The sequence below is a fragment of the Natator depressus genome, chromosome 2, assembly GCF_965152275.1.
Source record: "Natator depressus isolate rNatDep1 chromosome 2, rNatDep2.hap1, whole genome shotgun sequence".
NCBI lineage: Eukaryota > Metazoa > Chordata > Testudines > Cheloniidae > Natator > Natator depressus.
In genome coordinates, this window is record NC_134235.1 from 248,438,141 (window position 1) to 248,459,255 (window position 21,115).

A 21,115-nucleotide genomic window follows, 5' to 3' on the forward strand; every position below is an offset into this window, starting at 1 on the left:
CACAGAGTCTCTCTCACAGTGTTCCAGCTCCCTGCTCTTTCCCCAGCCTTCAGCTTAGCTGGGTGTGCAGAGAAGCTTGCCACGACTGCGAGGGTCGCTCTCAGGCCGCAGAGTAATGGGCATTGTGCCTGTCTGGCTTTCAGCCCAAGGACCTCAGGAAAGGGAGCTCCAATTTCAGGCTGCAGGGGAATGGGAATTGTTTTTATCTGGTTTTCTGCCTATTAATCTTAGCTGTGCCAGGGAAAGGGGCTCGGAGACTGATGAGTAGGAAAAGGGGTTTTCTCTCCCCTCCCCCCACCTCCAAGTAGGCTGGCTCCACTTCAAAGCGCAAGGAGCACTTCGGGCAGTCTGGGACCAGAACAGAGGCAGACGAAGACTCCATTTCTCACACAGGTGCACATCGTGGGATTATAGGGAGGTAAGTGAAATCCCTTCCCATGTTCAGAATGATTCCTGATTTTCTGAGTAAAGCCCCAAGTGGTACAAGGGCCCTCCTAAAGTACTGACATGGACGTAGGGTGACCAGATGTCCCAATATTTAACTTTGTCCCACATTCTGACCGATGTACGATCAGGACACTATTTGTCCAGATATTGTAGGGTTGCTTGCCAGGCGCCCGGTTGGTGCAGGGCTGGCAGACTCCCTATCCGGCTCCACGCAGCTTCCCGGAAGTGGCGCCAGTTCCCTCTGGGTCCTAGGTGCAGAGACCGCCAGCGGGGCGGCCCCCATCACGAGCGCCTGCTCTGCAGTTCCCATTGGCTGGGAACCATGGCCAGTGGGAGCTGCGGGGGCAGCGCCTGTGGGCAAGGCAGAGTGCACAGCAGCCTGGCTATGCCTCCGCCTAGGACCCAGAGGGAGATGTCGCCACTTCCGGGAAGACGCCTGAAGTAAGCCCTGCCTGGAGCCCATACCCCCTCCTGAACCCCAGTCCTGAGCCCCCTCCAGCACCCAAACTCTCTCCCAGAGTCAGTACCCCGAACCTCCTCCCACGCCCCCAGCCCCAAGACCCCCTTTGCGGCAGGAGCCAGGGCCATGCGCCCCCGGCTTGTGGCGGGAGCCGGGGCTGTGCACTCCCCGACCAACCCACGGCTTGTGGCGGAGGCCGGAGCCGGGGCCGTGCATTCCCTGACCTGTGGCTTCCTGGGACTGTGCACCTTCCTCCCCCATGACTCCAGCGGCGGCTGTGAGCCTGTGGCTGCCCCTCCCCCACGTGTCCCAATATTTTATTCTTGTGATCTGTTCACCCTACATGGGTGCTAGCCATCCAGGGCTTGGGGTGGGGAGGCAGGCATTCTTTCAGATTTCCAGGGACATCTAGCAGGCTAGTCCCACAATCAAGGTATTTGTACCAGTGCCTCTCCTCAACTGAGGGGTCCACAGACATATGCTGGTACTGCAAACACACCACCACTGATAAAATGTTATATAAAAACATAAAGGAATTTATTAAGTTTTGGGACCCTCAGGCTGGTGCAACAGTGGCTCCCCAGTGGGAGACATACAAAGGGCCTTCCTTTCAGAAGATCCCATAGTCCATATAATAGTGAAGACACGCTACACACAAATTTTAAAGTTTCAACTGTAGCCACTTAGACCAAAAAATTTTCCTACACCTAATCAGGAAAACCATCTAAATAGCAAGCAAATGGCTCATTGCAGGGCAGGGAGCATACCTGGAAGGCAAATTTCCAAAAGCTCACAGAGTACACATCATTTTGGTTCACTCTGACTGTTCTGTCAGAACACAGATATAGACATGGCCACTCGGGTTCAGACCAGTGGTCTATCAAGTCTAGTATCATGTCTATGACAGTAATCAGTAACAGCTGCTTCAGAACATGGTGCAAGAAACCATGTACTGGGCAGTTATGGTACTCACAGGGAAAGTTTCCCTCTATTCCCTGTTAGAGGTTTGATTATGATTGAAACATGAGCGTTTACATCCCTTCCAAAACCAGGGAGTAACGAGTTCAAAGCTTCTCTGAGACAATGGAAATAATGTTCTGGGCAAAGAAAAATCTGTAACCTTTCAAGACAGTTCACATAAGGATGAATAACAGAGACTTGGTGGGATAACATGACTGGAGTACTGTCATGGATGGATATAAGCTGTTCAGGAAGGACAGGCAGGGCAGAAAAGGTGGGGGAGTTGCACTGTATGTAAGGGAGCAGTATGACTGCTCAGAGCTCAAGTATGAAACTGCAGAAAAACCTGAGTGTCTCTGGATTAAGTTTAGAAGTGTGAGCAACAAGGGTGATGTCGTGGTGGGAGTCTGCTATAGACCACCGGACCAGGGGGATGAAGTGGACGAGGCTTTCTTCCGGCAACTCATGGAAGTTACTAGATCGCAGGCCCTGGTTCTCATGGGAGACTTCAATCACCCTGATATCTGCTGGGAGAGCAATACAGCAGTGCACAGACAATCCAAGAAGTTTTTGGAAAGGGTAGGGGACAATTTCCTGGTGCAAGTGCTGGAGGAACCAACTAGGGGCAGAGCTCTTCTTGACCTGCTGTTCACAAACCGGGAAGAATTAGTAGGGGAAGCTAAAGTGGATGGGAACCTGGGAGGCAGTGACCATGAGATGGTTGAGTTCAGGATCCTGACACAGGGAAGAAAGGAGAGCAGCAGAATACGGACCCTGGACTTCAGAAAAGCAGACTTTGACAACCTCAGGGAACTGATGGGCAGGATCCCCTGGGAGAATAACATGAGGGGGAAAGGAGTCCAGGAGAGTTGGCTGTATTTTAAAGAATCCTTATTGAGGTTACAGGGACAAACCATCCCGATGTGTAGAAAGAATAGTAAATATGGCAGGTGACCAGCTTAGCTTAACGGTGATATCCTTGCTGATCTTGAACACAAAAAAGAAGCTTACAAGAAGTGGAAGATTGGACAAATGACCAGGGAAGAGTATAAAAATATTGCTCGGGAATGCAGGAGTGAAATCAGGAAGGCCAAATTACACCTGGAGTTGCAGCTAGCAAGAGATGTTAAGAGTAACAAGAAGGGTTTCTTCAGGTATGTTAGCAACAAGAAGAAAGTCAAGGAAAGTGTGGGCCCCTTACTGAATGATGGAGGCAACCTAGTGACAGAGGATGTGGAAAAAGCTAATGTACTCAATGCTTTTTTTGCCTCTGTCTTCACAGACAAGGTCAGCTCCCAGACTACTGCACTAGGCAGCACAGCACGGGGAGGAGGTGACCAGCCCTCTGTGGAGAAAGAAGTGGTTCGGGACTATTTAGAAAAGCTGGACGAGCACAAGTCCATGGGGCCGGATGCGCTGCATCCGGGAGTGCTAAAGGAGCTGGCGGATGTGATTGCAGAGCCATTGGCCGTTATCTTTGAAAACTCATGGCAATCGGGGGAAGTCCCGGACAACTGGAAAAAGGTGAATGTAGTGCCCATCTTTAAAAAAGGGAAGAAGGAGGATCCTGGGAACTACAGGCCAATCAGCCTCATCTCAGTCCCTAGAAAAATCATGGAGCAGGTCCTCAAGGAATCAATTCTGAAGCACTTAGAGGAAAGGAAAGTGATCAGGAACAGTCAGCATGGATTCACCAAGAGCAAGTCATGCCTGACAAATCTAATTGCCTTCTATGACGAGATAACTAGCTCTGTGGATGAGGGGAAAGCGGTGGACATATTGTTCCTTGACTTTAGCAAAGCTTTTGACACGGTCTCCCACAGTATTCTTGCCAGCAAGTTAAAGTAGTATGGGCTGGATGAATGGATTATAAGGTGGACAGAAAATTGGCTAGATTGTCAGGCTCAACGGGTAGTGATCAATGGCTCCATGTCTAGTTGGTAGCCGGTATCAAGTGGAGTGCCCCAAGGGTCGGTCCTGGGGCCGGTTTTGTTCAATATCTTCCTTAATGATCTGGAGGATGGTGTGGATTGCACCCTCAGCAAGTTTGCAGATGGCACTAAACTGGGAGGAGAGGTAGATACGCTGGAGGGTAGGGATAGGATACAGAGGGACCTAGACAAATTAGAGGATTGGGCCAAAAGAAATCTGATGAGGTTCAACAAGGACAAGTGCAGAGTCCTGCACTTAGGACAGAAGAACCCCATGCACCGCTACAGACTAGGGACCGAATGGCTTGGCAGCAGCTCTGCAGAAAAGGACGTAGGGGTTACAGTGGACGAGAAGCTGGATATGAGTCAACAGTGTGCCCTTGTTGCCAAGAAGGCCAATAGCATTTTGGGATGCATACGTAGGGACATTGCCAGCAGATCGAGGGACGTGATCATTCCCCTCTATTCAACATTGGTGAGGCCTCATCTGGAGTACTGTGTCCAGTTTTGGGTCCCACACTACAAGAAGGATGTGGAAAAATTAGAAAACATCCAGCAGAGGGCAACAAAAATGATTAGGGGACTGGAACACATGACTTATGAGGAGAGGCTGAGGGAACTGGGATTGTTTAATCTGCGGAAGAGAAGAATGAGGGGGGATTTGATAGCTGCTTTCAACTAGCTGAAAGGGGGTTCCAAAGAGAATGGATCTTGACTGTTCTCAGTGGTAGCTGATGACAGAACAAGGAGTAATGGTCTCAAGTTGCAGTGCGGGAGGTTTAGGTTGGATATTAGGAAAAACTTTTTCACTAGGAGGGTGGTGAAACACTGGAATGTGTTACCTAGGGAGGTGGTGGAATCTCCTTCCTTAGAGGTTTTTTAAGGTCAGGCTTGACAAAGCCCTGGTTGGGATGATTTAGTTGGGGATTGGTCCTGCTTTGAGCAGGGGGTTGGACTAGATGACCTCCTGAGGTCCCTTCCAACCCTGATATTATATGATTCTATGAAGAAAAGAGGAAAAGGGAGAGCTGAAGTTCTCCGCCTATTCCCCCACTAGCCCAGAAAGCACTTCAGACTTGATAGACAGCCACAGAACCTCCAGAGCAACCGCAGAAAACACCAGATCTGTTTGAAGCAGGGACTCTTTCCTCCAGAGGCAGGCAACCTACAGTTAACACCCGGATGTTTGAAGAGAAGTGTAGTTCAGGGATTCTTCATTAGCCTCACCAATGCTTTTTGATATCCAGAAAAAACTCAACCAGGAAATTTCATTTATTGATCTGGTCAAGCTATATTTTGATGAGAGGGGAAACAGAAAGCTCTTTGGGACAGGAACTGTCTCTGTACAGTGGCCAGCACAGTGGGGCCCTGGCCTCTAGATGCTACTGTGATACAAATAATAATGACCATAACGTTCTGGTGATCTTGGCTACACTAGAGTTTCTGGAGTATGGTTGATTGGAGCCCTACAAACAAGCACCATAGAGCAGCAGATAACAGTCTTCATAGCGACAGGTTTCAAAGTAACAGCCGTGTTAGTCTGTATTCGCAAAAAGAAAAGGAGTACTTGTGGCACCTTAGAGACTAACCAATTTATTTGAGCATGAGCTTTCGTGAGCTACAGCTCACTTCATCGGATGCATACTGTGGAAACTGCAGAAGACATTATATACACACAGAGACCATGAAACAATACCTCCTCCCCCACACACACAAACTCACTCTCCTGCTGGTAATAGCCCATCCAAAGTGACCACTCTCTTCACAATGTGTATGATAATCAAGGTGGGCCATTTCCTGCACAAATCCAGGTCCACAAATACATTGTGAAGAGAGTGGTCACTTTGGATGGGCTATTACCAGCAGGAGAGTGAGTTTGTGTGGGGGGGGGGCAGAGGGTGAGAAAACCTGGATTTGTGCTGGAAATGGCCCAACTTGATGATCACTTTAGATAAGCTATTACCAGCAGGAGAGTGGGGTGGGAGGAGGTATTGTTTCATGGTCTCTGTGTATATAATGTCTTCTGCAGTTTCCACAGTATGCATCCAATGAAGTGAGCTGTAGCTCACGAAAGCTCATGCTCAAATAAATTGGTTAGTCTTCATAGCGTTCTTTTAGCAGGCACATCAGATTCCCCATTTGAGTATCATCAGGTGTCAAGATTAATCAGAAAGACACAGAAACCTCTGGCTGGCCTTTTTAGGTGTCGTCGCCTCCAAAGTCAGGGTTCAGCATTAGTTTCTCTATCTATACAAAAATGAGACTAATTTTGTTGTGAGAAAAGGTTATTCTTGTAGTTCCTTTCAGTTCAAAACAATTATTTTGTTCTAATCTGCAGTACCCCCTTTGGAAGCTATGGCATAAAAGGGCATTCCTAGAACTCTACTGATATATTTCATGCACTACAGAGTACATATGCCAGCTGTACCCCACTAATCTCATTCTATCCATAATGCCAGGGCCATAGGGCCTCAAAGAAGCTGCAGGCAAAATGTTAAAAAAAAATTCTGCACCAATTGGCATGCTAGGCATCTGGAAAACTATTTGTGAAGAAGTCAATGCTCCCTACAAGGTTCCTAGTGGCATTGTAAGGGAAAAGTGTATGAGCCTCATAGACTTTCAGGCCAGACGGGACCATCATAATTATCTAGTCTGACCTCCTGCAACATTGCAGCCACAGAACCTCACCCACCAACTCCTGTCACAGACCCAGAACATCTGGCTGAGTTACTGAAGTCCGCAAATCATGATCTGAGGAACATGTGCAAAGTAGGTTTCTGTTCCTCCACAGAGACATCCATGGTTAGGAAGGTGCTACTGGGTTGGTTCCCAAACAATTCCTTAGATCACAAAGCTCTTGGTCTATACAGGTTAGGTGGTGGGGGATGGTGAGATGGGGTCTATTTTTTTCCTGTCTACTCTGATAATAATTAAATCTCTGCTTATCCTTTCCCTCCCTACTTCTGTGATTCGCTGCTTGCTACTTCCCATCAGTGACGAATGAGGAGAGACGTTGTGCAGCAGAATGAGATGGTTCTTACCTGACAATTTTCTTTTTGTGAGCAGCTTCTCTCCTCATTTAACCCAGCCTGGTAACGGGAACACAATTTGTAACCAATTGAAATGTTTCCTTAAAGGGAGAGTTGGACAAATAATTACTATAAGGTTATGTACATATGATATCAAGTTGTTGTCTTACTGACAATAATCGGTTGCTGGAGTATTTCCACAGCTTTGGAAGAACTCCTGGTTGCCTGAGCTGAAGGGTGGGACTTAGCCCTGGACTCTACAGCACCAACACTGGATTGCTTCCAGATTCCACAGATGGGGGCCAATAGTGATGAATGATGAGAAAAGTTGTTAACAGAAAATTATCAGGTAAGAAATTTCTCATTCCTTATGCAACAGCGGCCATGCTTTGAAGAAAGAGTTGGGTCTGTGAAGGCCACACAAGGAGGCTGGAACTTGGGAGGCAATGAAATAAAGGAAGTGCAGGATGGAGCTGGAGGAGAAAGGGGGGAGAAGCATATTTCAAGGAAGGGAAGAAGCTGCCCCCACCGGGCCACCTTTCTTAACCCTTCAAGGCAGCATGAGGTCAAAGAGAGAGAGTGAGCAGGCTGAAGAGAAGACTGAGGATCCCCTGTTCCTTTTTCTCCCTGTGTGAGCAACAGTCCCCATGCCAAGCACAAGGACAGGAAGGAAGATGATGTCCCTCCACTGAGATGCTTGCCATCCAAATGGAAGAGGAAGACATGATGTAAAACTTGAAGGGAAAAGCAACAGGGAAAGAGAACTAGGCCTACACGAGAATGGCATGACATACTCCAAAGGAATGAGAGGGAGCAGAGCAAAACATGCAAGAGGGACCCACAATCTTCTGATCCTGAGGCAAGGGAGTTACCGGCTGAGCAAGGCTGACATTAGTTGGAAAATGTTTTGTGGCACACCTGGAAGCTAGGCATAACTAGGGACAGCCAGCAAACCTGACAGCTGAATAACCCTTATCTTTAAGCACCTCTGAGGTATGGATAAACAGGTATTTTCAGTGCCTATGGGATCAAGCCTTAGCATTGTTTAAAAGTCCCTCAATAATGGTGATGTAACTCTAAAGCCCGGATTCTCTCCTAGAGTCTTCTGCTTTAGCAGAGCAGATGCGGAGAAGAGTCTCCATTTGGGAAAGCGATGAGAGCTGTGGTTCTCTGCCTGCTATCCATCCTCCATTGTATGGCAGTTAGCACACAAGAAGCCAGTTGTGCCACAATCAGCTTAACTGGGGAGACTAGCATTGTGTTGTGCAGCTCAAGTTAGAGGAAGGGGAAGCAGCTGAAGGATGATGCAATTGAGGGAAGTTAGCTGGGAAGATAGACAGAAAAGATGGTCGTGTGGAATCACAAAATGGACTTGGAGTTAGGAGAGCTGGATTTAATTCCCAGCTTTGCCACAGATTCCCTGCATGTCCTTGCACACTAACCTCTCTCTGCCTCAGTTCCTCATCTGTAAAATGGGGTTAATGCTTCCTTTCCCCACCTCTTCATCTGTCTGGTCTGTTTAGATTGTAAGCTCTTTGGGATAGGGACTCTCTCATTGCGTGTTTGCACATCTAGGCCGATTTCAGTTGGAGACTCTAGACAAAGAAGAGGGGAAATGAGAGTGTCTCGGAAGGAGAAAAATGGAATCCTCTCTACATGGCTAAAACCGACATTGTAACAGGCACTAACTGCTGTAGCGCTGACTGAGCTCAGAACAGGCAACAACCACGTTTAAAGAGGATGAACCCCTGGGGAGGCAAAGAGGAAAAGACTGACTTTTCCTTTTAACCGTTGCAGTATAGGGCACTGATTTTCCAGCCGAGCTTCCTGCATGCAGCCATCAGGTATGTTTGAGACCCTCCAGGTTTAATTGGAAAATCCGATGAGCTCAGCCAGAAAAAGAACACCTAGGGTGTGGGGGTGTCAAACGATTAAAAAAATCAGTCACAATTAATCACTGTTTTAATTGCACTGTTAAACAATTATAAGAATACCTATTTACATTTATTATAAATATTTTTAGATGTTTTTCTACATTTTCAAAATATATTGATTTCAATTACAACGCAGAATACAAAGTTCACAGTGCTCACTTTATATCATTATTTTTTATTGCAAATATTTGCACCGTAAAAAAAGATAAAAGTGCAATTTACACATCGAAGTATGAAGGGACACATGAACGTACAGCATATTTGGCATGTAAATACCTTGCAATGCTGGCTACAACAGTGCCATGCAAATGCCTGTTCTCACTTTTAGGTAACTAAGAAGTGGGCAGCATTATCTCCTGCAAATGTAAACAAACTTGTTTGTCTGAGCGATTGGCTGAACAAGAAGTAGGACTGAGTGGACTTGTAGGATCTAAAGTTTTTGAGTGCAGTTATGTTAAAAAAAAAAAAAAAAATTCTGCATTTGTAAATTGCACTTTCACGATAAAGAGATTGCACTACAGTACTTGTATGAGGTGAATTGAAAAATACTATCTCTTTTGTTTCTTTTTTATAGTGCGAATATTTGTAATAAAAAATAAGATAAAGTGAGCACTTTAGACTTTGTATTCTGTGTTGTAATTGAAATCAATATATTTGAAAATGTAGAAAAACATCCAAAAATATGTACAATAAATTTTAACTGGTATTTCATTATTTAAAAGTGCAATTAAAACTGCAATTAATCGCAATTAATTTTTTTTGAGTTAATCACTTGAGTTCACTGCAATTAATTGAAAGCCCTAGTAGTCACATGCTGCTCCTCACCTCTCTGGGATTTTGTGAATTACAAAATTAGGGCCAGTTCCTGAGAGATGCTGAGCACTTGCAATGCCTGTAACTTCAGTGGGAGCTGCTGGTGCTGTGCATCTCCCAAGCATTGACTTTCACCCCATTGGCTTTGTGTGGCATTTCTTCCTCCTCAGCGCTGCAAGTGCCAATTAACTCTGCTTCATATATGTCCTAGTATCAATAGGTTCTTGTAGTGCTAACATTAGTTTAATTTAACCCCTTCGTTTCTGCATTTTCTTCCACACATGAAAGGGTGGGAAGAGACTGTTGTGGTGGGAGGGAAGAGGCACTTGGATGGCGTGATATGAAATCTGTACAGAAGTGCTTGAGCAAAGGGTCGAGAGCTTGTGGAAGGATGGAAAAGGCTACTGGCCAGCTGGCATAGTTTCAGCAACAGTGCCAACTCCCAACTGGTGCGAGAAGAGGTGGTGGGAACATGGAGAGGAGAAGTGGGCAGAAGGAGGAACTGCAGAGGAAGAAAACCCCTACCCTTCTCAATGAGTCCCTGTAGGTCATCCAAACTAAGAGGTTAATGTCAACAGCTTTAAAAGGCCCAAGAATTATGGCAGTGAGTGAATGAGACTAGCAGGAGGAGAGGAGACTGGAAAGAACCTGATTTTTTCCATATGTATTTTGACAGGTTTCAGAGTAATAGCCGTGTTAGTCTGTATTCGCAAAAAGAAAAGAAGGACTTGTGGCACCTTAGAGACTAACCAATTTATTTGAGCATAAGCTTTCGTGAGCTACAGCTCACTTCATCGGATGCATATGTATTTTGGTTACTTCTGATGGACCAAGAGTTGGGAAAGAGGGAGAAACTTTCCCAAATGATTTCAGGGAATACCAAGCTACCGCCAAGCGTTTACGCAGGCACCTTTCTCTCATGTGCAGGTGAAGTGCTAGTCTGCTACCAAACATGACCCCTGCCTAGGCTTCACAGGGCATGTCTGAGGACCCACAGGCACTACTGACCAAAATCTCAAGAGCGCACGGGGCACCCATCTCCTGATATGCCATAGGGATGCTATTCTTAGAAGAATGCAACTTTTTTTCCCATCTTCTTCATCTAAAATGTGAGGTGCATAACTCCCAGAATTCCACACCAATCACTGCAGCTAAAGACCAAACTGTAGGACACTAAAATGTCTTCATAAGCATCTTTACAAAAAAAGGTCTATTTAAACACACTTCAAACAAATGTATCCAAATTCAGACCCACATTGGCTTGCACTGATCTCTTGCATGCTGTACTTCTGAATCTAAAGGCAACAGACCAAACAACCATAATGATTAATAAAAAAACATTAATACTTTATTTTAAATGCAGATACCATCATGAGTCATCAAAATAAAATTTGTAATAGTAACTTTGTTTTAAATACTGTATGACAAATGGCTGCTGAAAATTTGACTATGTGAAATGGGTTAAAATTGTAAATTAACCAAACTAAAATTAAATATTACAAATGGCAATTTTCAGAAAGAGAAGAGGAAATTAAAATATTTTCCAGATGAGCTAAAATAATTCAGCCATTAAAATAGACTAAAAATGTAAATTAGCATGATGCTGCCCATGAAACAGTCAGGAAAGAGAACTTCCTTCCTTTCTGTCTTTTGTCATTTAAAAAGGTCCACTGAGTTAAAATATTACCATAAAATTCAAATTATACTGTTCTAATTATTTCCTCTTATTTAAACAATAACGATTCATTAATCCAGGATAATCCAAGGAAATGCTGATAAATTGCACTTCTACAGGTGTCAATATTGTGCAGTTAGGCTGCTGTCACTACTGCTGCATTTGAATGATCCCATGATCTCCTTCCAAACACACAGGTGGTCACGGCAGAATATTTAAATAACAGAATCCTTAAAATAGTCCATGTCAGGGACAGCAGCTAAGGGCTCCTTCCATGCCCTCCAGAATGACTTAGAAACCAATGGCCAAGGAGGAGTCAGATCTCTGCTAATTGCCTCTCTGTGCTGCCTTCTCTCAGATTCAGCTTTCCAGATGCCATTGCTGAGGAAGGGAGCCATCACAAATAGCCATGGTTACATATCCTTTGTGGCTAAGTGGATCAACAACCTTCATGCACTGCCCCACTGAGACCTGGTAGAGTCGATTGTTCTTCTGGAGATAAAATAAAAGAGGAAATACAAAAAAAAATTGGCTTTGCTTCATCCTTAAACTGAAAATGAGTGGTGCCAAAGTCAGTGGGCCATTCACTAAATGCACTAAAGCAATGCACGTTTCAGATGGTCTTCACTTCGACCCAGTCTACGCTACACCTATAACCAAGGCAATACACCTGTCCCCGACCCAGTGAGTTGAAAGTTGTAGAGTATATCCCAATAACTAGGTGTAAACCCTGGAGAGAAGATTTTAGCCCAGTTACAGGGACCTAGTCAGGTTATATCTATACTATGGTTTGTAAAAATGTTGGACAACGCATGGAACGGGGTCTCACCACTCAGTGGACACATAACCTTACACAGTGACACAGCATTAAAGAATATCCAAATCTGGCACTCACATACCCAGGCACAACTCTCAGTGGGGGTTTTGTGTGCATGCACCAGACACACCAGCATTGGCACTAATGTTCAGGAGTGAGAGGGGATGAGCTACGCACAGCTAGTAGATCCCATCACAAGGGAGAGAGTCTCCAAGCTAGTTAGCTGCCCACTGTTGTGTGAAATAGACTGTGCCAACCCCTTTTTACTTCACCTTCCAAGGCCCACGCTGACCTTGTCTGGGGAGACCTGGGGGCAGCTCTGGCTGGAGTTGGTCACCTGGAGGCCCTTTTTCCTTCTCAGAAAAGGCCCCATGCACCCCGCTATCAATCCATCAGCACGGGAGTTTACCTGCTCCCATGGGTGATGGGGAGTTCTGCTGGTGCTCTACTCCCATTGTTTTAATGGTTACATTAAAGTGACAATTTACTGCTGCCACTGCATCCAGGCTAGTCAGTGGGGAAGGCTTTGGGTTAACACTGAGGAGGAGCAGCCTTCACACAGATGTGAAAATCAACTCAGCAGCAGCTTTGTGAAGTCGGCCATTTAAAAGCAACATGAGAAACAAGTGCAGGTGACAATTTTAGTTTGCCTGGTTGAATGTGTGCTTCTATTCCGTGAAGTGACTGTAAAAATAGCACCTTCTTACTCCTTGGATCTTCTCCCTGTGCATGTCCAGGGTCAGACCTGCCTATGCCATTGACACAAATGTTTTCACTGTTTCTTACTCCTGTTAGTCCTGCAGAGCCAACACAGCTGAGACAGTGTGACCTGGGTTCTAGTCCTCCCTGGGCACCGCAGAATTGATGACTAAATTACAGTTACACCTGAGCAGCCTCACTGATGGGAATGAATGTAATCTGGCCTGACAAACATTTATTACAGCTGATGATGTATGGAAAGGAAAAGAACTCAGCTTGATTCAGAGTCCAGATTGTGAAGCCTTATCTACATTTGAGCGACAGCCTCTAGGATACGCTGCACACAAGTTAAATTGTGACTTGCAGCCATGCAATTTACCCTATTATAGATTCATAGATATTTAGGCCAGAAGGGACCATTATGATCATCTAGTCTGACCTCCTGCACAACTGAGCACATTTGATACAGAAACCACATTCCTGGCCTCCTATAATGCCATTTTCACAGTCACTTTTTAGGGTAGCCCTGCACCTTAAACACAGGGATGGGTATGAGTACTCCCCACGCAAACCACTCACCCCAAACGTCCACTGCTGTGACCCTCCAGATCCGTGGCATTTCATGAGACGAGGTGGATCTGATGAGCGAGTTTCTGACACGTCCAAGCAGAGGAGATTATTTAAAATCAACTCATGGTCTTCATTATAAATCCATATCTGGAAAAGGAAACAGAAAAAGTGTTTGCATAGGATCAGTGAGGAATTCAGTGTCCTTGAATTGTTTAAATCCTCTGATTATCCATAAACCAGGGGAGACTGGAATTTTCAGAGACACTTCCTGACCCTACCTTGTATTTTCATTTTTCCTCCCGTCCTCTCTTTGTGTCCCCCTGCTTCTTGATCTCCTCTCCTAACTCCAACTCCCTGTCTTTTCCTCAGGTCACACCTTTCTCTGTCTAACCCCTTCCTAGAAGCGTCCCCTGGGGAAGTCACATGATCTAAGGCTCTGTGTAGATTTGTCCACTGAGGACAAATCAGAGAGGCAGCTGGGCTCTGAGAATCTGCCCTTTGCCCTCTGAGATCTCCATGCATTTAACTTCAAGACAATGTGGTAAGATTATAGCCACTGTAGGCTCTTGACCCATCAGGTCATGGATCCAGGAAGCAAAAACCTAAATTTTCTCAGCGGAGGAAGATACATCAGGCGTAAAGGGCTAGCTGGGGGATTCTGAAACTACATGAGTCTAGAATACAGTGTGGAAGGCTGGGAAAGCAGCGGCAGGTCCCCCATTAATACTGCCTCAGTACTTGAGGACCATTTAATTTGCCGAGACTGACTAGAGCCCTGGTCCAGCCAAGCACTTAAAGCGTAACCTTAACTCTGACCAGGAGCAGTGCCATGGAAGTCCCGAGATGGGGAATCAAATAAAGCAGCATAAAATCTGAGTGGGTTCACTAGTCCCCAGAGTGACCCTGGAGAGCCACACTAGGTCACTCATCTTCGGGTTCTGGTACGTCTCCTGAGGTGCTTTCAGCACAGGCAGGAAATTGTCTCTGCTGGCAAAGAGATGTTATTCTTTCTGGGTTTCTGTGGCCCAGAGGGGCTGAGACTCCTGCATGCAAACAGATTTAGGGATGACATCTTCAGGTGCAATTTGGGGCCCTGCTAAGCTTTCCCTTCCAGCGAGAGCAAATGCTTTTGCTTGTCCTGCTTGAGACATAGGGGATAACCACTGTAACACGCCGTAGCCCATGTAACCCCCCCCATACCCACATATTCACCACTGTTATATGATTGATATGTTTTATACAAAGTATACCTTGTGAGTGATCGTTTGGAAAGTCATAATCTGCTAAGTATTACTGTCCTGCTAAAATGTGTATATCAACTTTGTATATGGAGTTCTGAGATTTTTGCTACATGTTGTGAGTCTGGGAAATGCCCCCAGCCTGGATCCTCAGAAATAACAAAGGCCTTGCATGGCATCCCAAATGGCACATACACAGCACGTGGGAGCAAGAAATGTACAATTCACCCGAGAGAGGCTTTGAATCTCACATACATAGGAGACTGCTTTGTCTATGCCCTTACAGGTGGGGGGAGGGGTGTTCCTCAAGGAGAAGAGGAGGGTATAAAATACGAGACAATGGCTTCTTCATCATCGCATCACTACTGAAACAAGTTTGCTTGAAAGACTTTGAATGGGGGAGATCGGTCCCAGGCTGGGAAGGGAATTGAGTCTGTGTACTAAGAATTGTGACCTGCCTGCAACATCCAGAGGGGTGAGAAAGTTGCTTGCTTCAAATTTTACTTAGCTTGGTAAAGTTTAGGAATTAGATTGTGATTTTTATCATCTTATTTCTTTTTGTAACCAATTCTGACCTTTTATCACTTAAAATCTATCTTTCTACAGTTTAAATATGTTTTTATCTAAACCAGTGAGTGTTGACTGATGTGTTTGGGGAAATCTCTGCTCAGGGCAGCTTCATATTCATTTTCTTTCACAAAATGATGGACTTATGAGCTTGCACTGTCCAAGGCAGGCTTGATCACTAAAAGACACGTTTTGGGGGGTGCAAGGCAGCAGCTGGTGGGGGATTTGCAGGTGTCTCCCTGTATACAGGTCATGCTGGGTGTGCTAACAGCCTGGAGGGGCTGTTTTTCACTAGCGGACCACCGGGAGAGGTATTCTGAGTGAGAGAGTTAAAGGGGCACAGCAATTCCACAGGCTCGATTGTATCCTGGGCGCGGTCACAAGCATTCGACTCATTGTTTCAACTCCTACAGGATATTGCAATTATTACTTGAGCCTGTACCCTAGAGCTGGGGCACTGTGGTGCTAGGTGCTGTATAAGGGTCAATCCCGGCCCTCAATGTTAACCGAGAGGGTGGGAGAAAGGGTGTATTATCACATCCATTTTGCAGCTGGGGACATGTGGCAGAGAGACATTAAATGATGTACATGAGGCCACACACACTCTGCAGCAGCACAGGGAATTGAACCCCTCGCTCCTTAATCCCAGGCCATGGCATTAACCACAGGACCACTCTTTGTCCCATGAGTTTTAGCGTCACTAACTGCTACATACAATCAGTTGTTACAGAGCTTCAGCTACTTTTCCTGTTTCACCAGGTACAGCATGTAGGGATTTCTCCGCCCCCCGCTCACTCTTTTGCAGCCACAGTATGAGGAGTAGCTCTTCACCCCTGGCCCACGCAGCGTGGTGATACTTCAATAGGATTCTCATGCTCCTCTGGCTTGCATGTCTTTTAATAAAGCATGCAGCTTCATGCCCCTGTGTTTCAGAATGGTTGTGCATTTCATTCCACTGCACAAGCTGGCCAGCACTGGCCACAGCTACTTCATCTTTTATATTACAGCTCTAAACTCAGTGGTAACAGAGCCCATTCATGTGAGATGGGGCTTTCCTGCTTCCTCGCTGGGAATTGGTGGCTCGTGATTATGAAGCACGACTACTGAACTTTTCATTTGTTTGGCTGTTAGTTCTGCCCAGTGATTGAACCATTATTCAGAATACCCCATTCCTGGGAAGGCTGACTTAGTATGTATGTGTGACAGCCCTATAGGCTTCAAAGCCAGAAGGATCCACTGTGCCCATCTAGTCTGAGCTGCTGTATAACATTGCGTACAGGACTTTGCTGAATTAATTCCTGTTTGATCTGGTGCAAAGCTTTAGAAAATAGCCAAGCGGGATTCAAAATTTCTAAGTGATGGGTGTGATGCTGGCAGGCCAGATGCTAGCACTCGCCCCAGCTGCAAGCGTAAGCTAAGCCCTAACAAACTCAGAGCTGGAGACCAGACCCATCTGTTAGTTGTGCACAAAATAGCATTAGTCGCCTAAGAAAGTATTTAGACTCTATGACATGCATGTGAGTTGCTGCATGCATTACTCTCACTTGCACTGGCTTTATGTCATGCTACAAGAAAATATGAAAGGTTTGCTTTATAACTTTGAAAACGTTTGCTGTGAATTCAGGCATGGGAATCATTCCCCCAACCCCAATCCAGAAGGCCTATAAAAATCATCTGGGCCATCAAGCAATATAAAGTATTGGTTAATGGCCCTATTGCATCTGGGACATGCTTTGTACAAGAAAACTCATCCTGTAGACTTGGAAGCTGAATGAAAGAAAGAAAACAAAGCCACAGTAAAATTTTCCATCGTTTTTGGCCATTTGAACTCTGACAAGACCAGACACTCCAAACTAAAGCCAGAGATCCCAAGGGGCTGCCCTGAAAAACGCTCTGACAGATAACTACAGCTCTGTCATTGTTAAGATTTAGATGGTAACTAACTCACTTGTGTGTATATGTTTGCTTGCTTTAACCTGCAAGTAACTCTTATTACTTTTTCCTGATTAATAAACCTTTAACAAGTTTGATACAGGATTGGCTACAGACATACTCTTTGGTGTAAGAGCTAGGGTACCAATTGATCTGGGGCAAGTCACTGGTGTCTTGGGGACTGGAAGCAACCTGAAGGTGGTGTGATTTTGGTGTAAATGACTATTTGTCACTACGTTGAGTTTGTCTGGGTACCACAAGGGACTGGTATAGTGATCCAGGAGTTCACATTTGTTACTAGCTTGGTGAAATCTAATTATAGAACACACCACCAGTTTGCAGTGTCTGTGTTGTTTCTGACAGTCTGCCCTGAGGTAGATGCTTACAGTCATAAGCCTCTCTATAGAGTGTGACATATGTCATCATGTTCCCTCCACCAGCATGGGACCAAGATTTCCCATCAATACTCCATTTAGAATTTTTTTTGAATTAGTGGTATTACAGCAGCAACTGGAGGTAACTACGTTCCTTTACCCAGTGTGCTAGGCACTGTGCACCTATGCACACACAAAGAAAGGGAAGGCCCTTTAAGCGACCTGTCAGTAATGGAGAGCTGGAGCACAGAAAGGTTACGGTATTTACGCAGCTACGTCCTGTTTCTTTAGGTGCCTACATTTACTCTGCACCTACATTTTTGCAGGTTCCCTTGGTGACGCTGAGCATACACACTGCTGCCTCCCTCTCTCCAACCTGTGCACTACGACAGAAATCCCCAAACTGCCCCCCTCAGAGGAACATTTAATGGGGGGGTGGGGGGGTGCTGGGGTCAGCCCCCATAGGAGGCAGGGCAGGAGCATCACCCAGCCTCAGCTCTGGGCCTGGCTACAGCCACCACCATGACCCAGCTGGGGCTTGGCCCCAGACCTCGCTCCCCCCTCAGCCCCTCTCCCCCTGTCTGCATCCCACCTGAGTTTAGGTAGCTCCCCTCCTAGCAACTGGGCTTTGGGGGTTGCAATCTCAGGCACCTCTCTTTCCCTCTCCCCCCTTCTAGGTGCCTAACTCAGGCTTTATGAAGCAGCATTGTTCCTCTGATTTTACTAGGCACCTAAAAATTAGGCACGAGGATACTCAGCATTGCAACACGGAAGTCTCTTCCTGGATTGCCTCCTCAAGGCTTGCCCAATGCCTTACAGGGAGTCTGTGGAAAGACAGGAAATGAAACCAGATCTGCTGGATCTCAGTCCAGCAGTTAGGCACAAGATTCTCCTTGGGTTTTGATCTCTGCCCCTGATATGCTTCATGCTGAGAGATGTTTTAGATTGGATACGATGTATTGGACAAGCAAACAGGGAACCCAAGCTTGAAGGAGACCAGCTGTTCTGCAAAAAGCTCTGAGGAAGATGCTAGCTTTAACGGTGCTATCCCCACAAAAACAATCCAGCCACCCATCTAGCTGACAGAAGGTCACCCATGATAAAAACTTAGAGCTACCCCTCAGATACAATTTTTAAAGAAGGGAAGAAAAATAAACCAAGATCAGGGAAGAGAAAATAATAGAAAGGCAAATGTTTCTACTAGGGCTGTTGATTAATTGCAATTAATCGGTTTTAACTGTACTGTTAAACAACAGAATACCAACTGAAATTTATTAAATATTTTTGGATGTTTTTCTACACTTTAAACGTTATTGATTTCAATTACAACACAGAATACAAAGTGAGCACGCTCACTTTGTATTATTCTTGATCATTTTTACAGTGCAAATTTTGTAAACAAGAAGTGTTTTTCAATTCACCTCATACAAGTGCTACTTACAAATGTAGATTTTTTTTTGTTACATAACTGAACTCAAACACAAAACAATGTAAAACTTTAGAGCCCAAAAGTCCACTCAGTCCTACCTCTTGTTTCTCTTAGGACCTGGCTGAACAAGTTTGTTTACGTTTACAGGAGATAATGCTGCCCTCTTCTTGTTTACTATGCCACCTGAAAGTGAGAACAGGTGTTCACATGGCACTGTTGCAGCCGGCATTGCAAGATATTTACATGCCAGATATACTAAACATTCGTACGCCCCTTCATGCTTCAGCCACCAATCCAGAGGACATGCTTCCATGCTGATGATGCTTGTTAAAAATATAATGCGTTAATTAAATTAGTGACTGAACACCTTGTGAGAGAACTGTATGTCTCCTGCTCTGTTTTACCTGCATTCTGCCATAGATTTCATGTTATAGCAGTCTCGGATGACGACCCAGCACATGTTGTTTGATTTACAAACACTATCACTGCAGATTTGACAAAACACAAAGAAGGTACCAATGTGAGATTTCTAAAGATAGCTATAGTACTCAAACCAAGGTTTAAGAATGTGAAGTGCCTTCCAAAATCTGAGAGGGATGAAGTGTGGAGCATGCTTTCAGAAGTCTTAAAAGAGCAACACTCTGATGCAGAAACTACAGAACCCAAACCACCAAAAAAGAAAATCAACCTTCTGCTGGTGGCATCTGACTCAGATGATGAAAATGAACTCGTGTCAATCCGCACTGCTTTGGATCGTTATCAAGTAGAACCTGTCATCAGCATGGATGTATGTCCTCTCAAATTGGTGGTTGAAGCATGAAGGGACATATGAATCTTACCACATCTGGCACGTAAATATCTTGAAATGCTGGCTACAACAGTGCCATGCGAATTGCCTGTTCTCACTTTCAGGTGACATTGTACACAAGAAGGGGACAGCATTACCTCCTGCACATGTAAACAAACTTGTTTGTCTGAGTGATTGGCTGAACAAGAAGTAGAACTGAGTGGACTTTTAGGCTCTAAAGTTTTACATTGCTTTGTTTTTTAATGCAGTTTTTTTTGTACATAATTCTACATTAGTAAGTTCAACTTTCATAATAAAGAGATTGCACTACAGTATTAGGTGAATTGAAAAACACTTTGTTTTTTACAGTGCAAATATTTGTAGTCAAAAATATAAAGTGAGCATTGTACACTTTATATTGTTTTGAATCAATATATTTGAAAATGTAGAAAACATCCAAAAATATTTAAATGGTATTCTATTATTTTACAGTGTGATTAATCGTGAGATTAATCGAGATTAATTTTTTAATTGTGCGATAAATCGCAATTAATCGCTTGACAGCCTTAGTTTCTACTAGTGGTTGAACCTTTCAGAGTTTGAATAGCAAAACATACAGGTGGCAAAGTTCATGGTCCTGTTTCTGGTCTCAGTTAACACTGGGTATATATAAGGAGTCACTTTATTAATTCTCCTCTGTCACTTACATTAACTCCATTATGCCTAATTGACACCAGTGAGAATGAGTAATCATATCAAACAAACAGGCCCATGTGTGTTCTAAACTCTTAGGTGGGTTATTTCTTCTCAAATTGGTTTGATTTTACACAGCTCATAGCACCACAATCACACACTGCCTTCTATGTAAGTCTCCTGTGAATCTGCATGAGTTTCACACTCTTCCAGTGTAAAACATCAAATTCAGTGCACTAAAGCCAGCCAAATTAAATGAATTCTGCCTTTATTTTTCTGGCAAAACTCTAAAACAGCCTCCCTGAATGTCATGTGACTCAGGATATTGTCTCACTTGGATAGCATAATTAAGAGATATGCAATTCACTGATTATCATGGACTATTTTAATATGGCAGAGGCTCCCAGTGGGAGCTGCAGGTATCACATTAAAAAAAAAATGTCCTAACCTTATAGGACCTGCTCTCGCTAACATTTCTAGCATAGACCCTGTCACAAGAATGAAAGGTTAAAGATGAGAAGAGAATGGACATATAGTAACAGGGAATGTATTATTAAACAGGGCGACAAAGATGAAAAGTAGTCAAACAACAGAGAAAAGGGATAAAAGTTGGGAGTAGAATCAGCAGTGGTTTAAGCAAAAAAAAAAAAGAAGAAGAAGAAGACAGGGTACTGGGAGATAAAAAGTAAGCTAAAAATGATTCATCCACCTTCATTAGCTAATGTACAAGGCATTACTTTTCTAGAACGATCCTATGCAA

General features: G+C 44.6%; 1 protein-coding gene across 8 annotated transcripts in view; it reads right to left on the bottom strand.

The window, feature by feature from the left end:
• GALNT11 (polypeptide N-acetylgalactosaminyltransferase 11) overlaps positions 1-21,115 on the bottom strand; it is a 103,340-nt gene that overhangs the window by 5,988 nt on the left and 76,237 nt on the right. For 6 of the 8 annotated variants that reach the window (XM_074946306.1, XM_074946310.1, XM_074946308.1 and 3 more), the window contains exon 11: positions 13,345-13,482. In XM_074946306.1, the coding sequence (XP_074802407.1) occupies positions 13,345-13,482 (138 nt within the window). Of the gene's footprint in view, positions 1-10,849; positions 11,742-13,344; positions 13,483-21,115 lie in introns of those variants that run through there. The other 2 variants (XM_074946312.1, XM_074946311.1) reach the window with 2 other exon arrangements.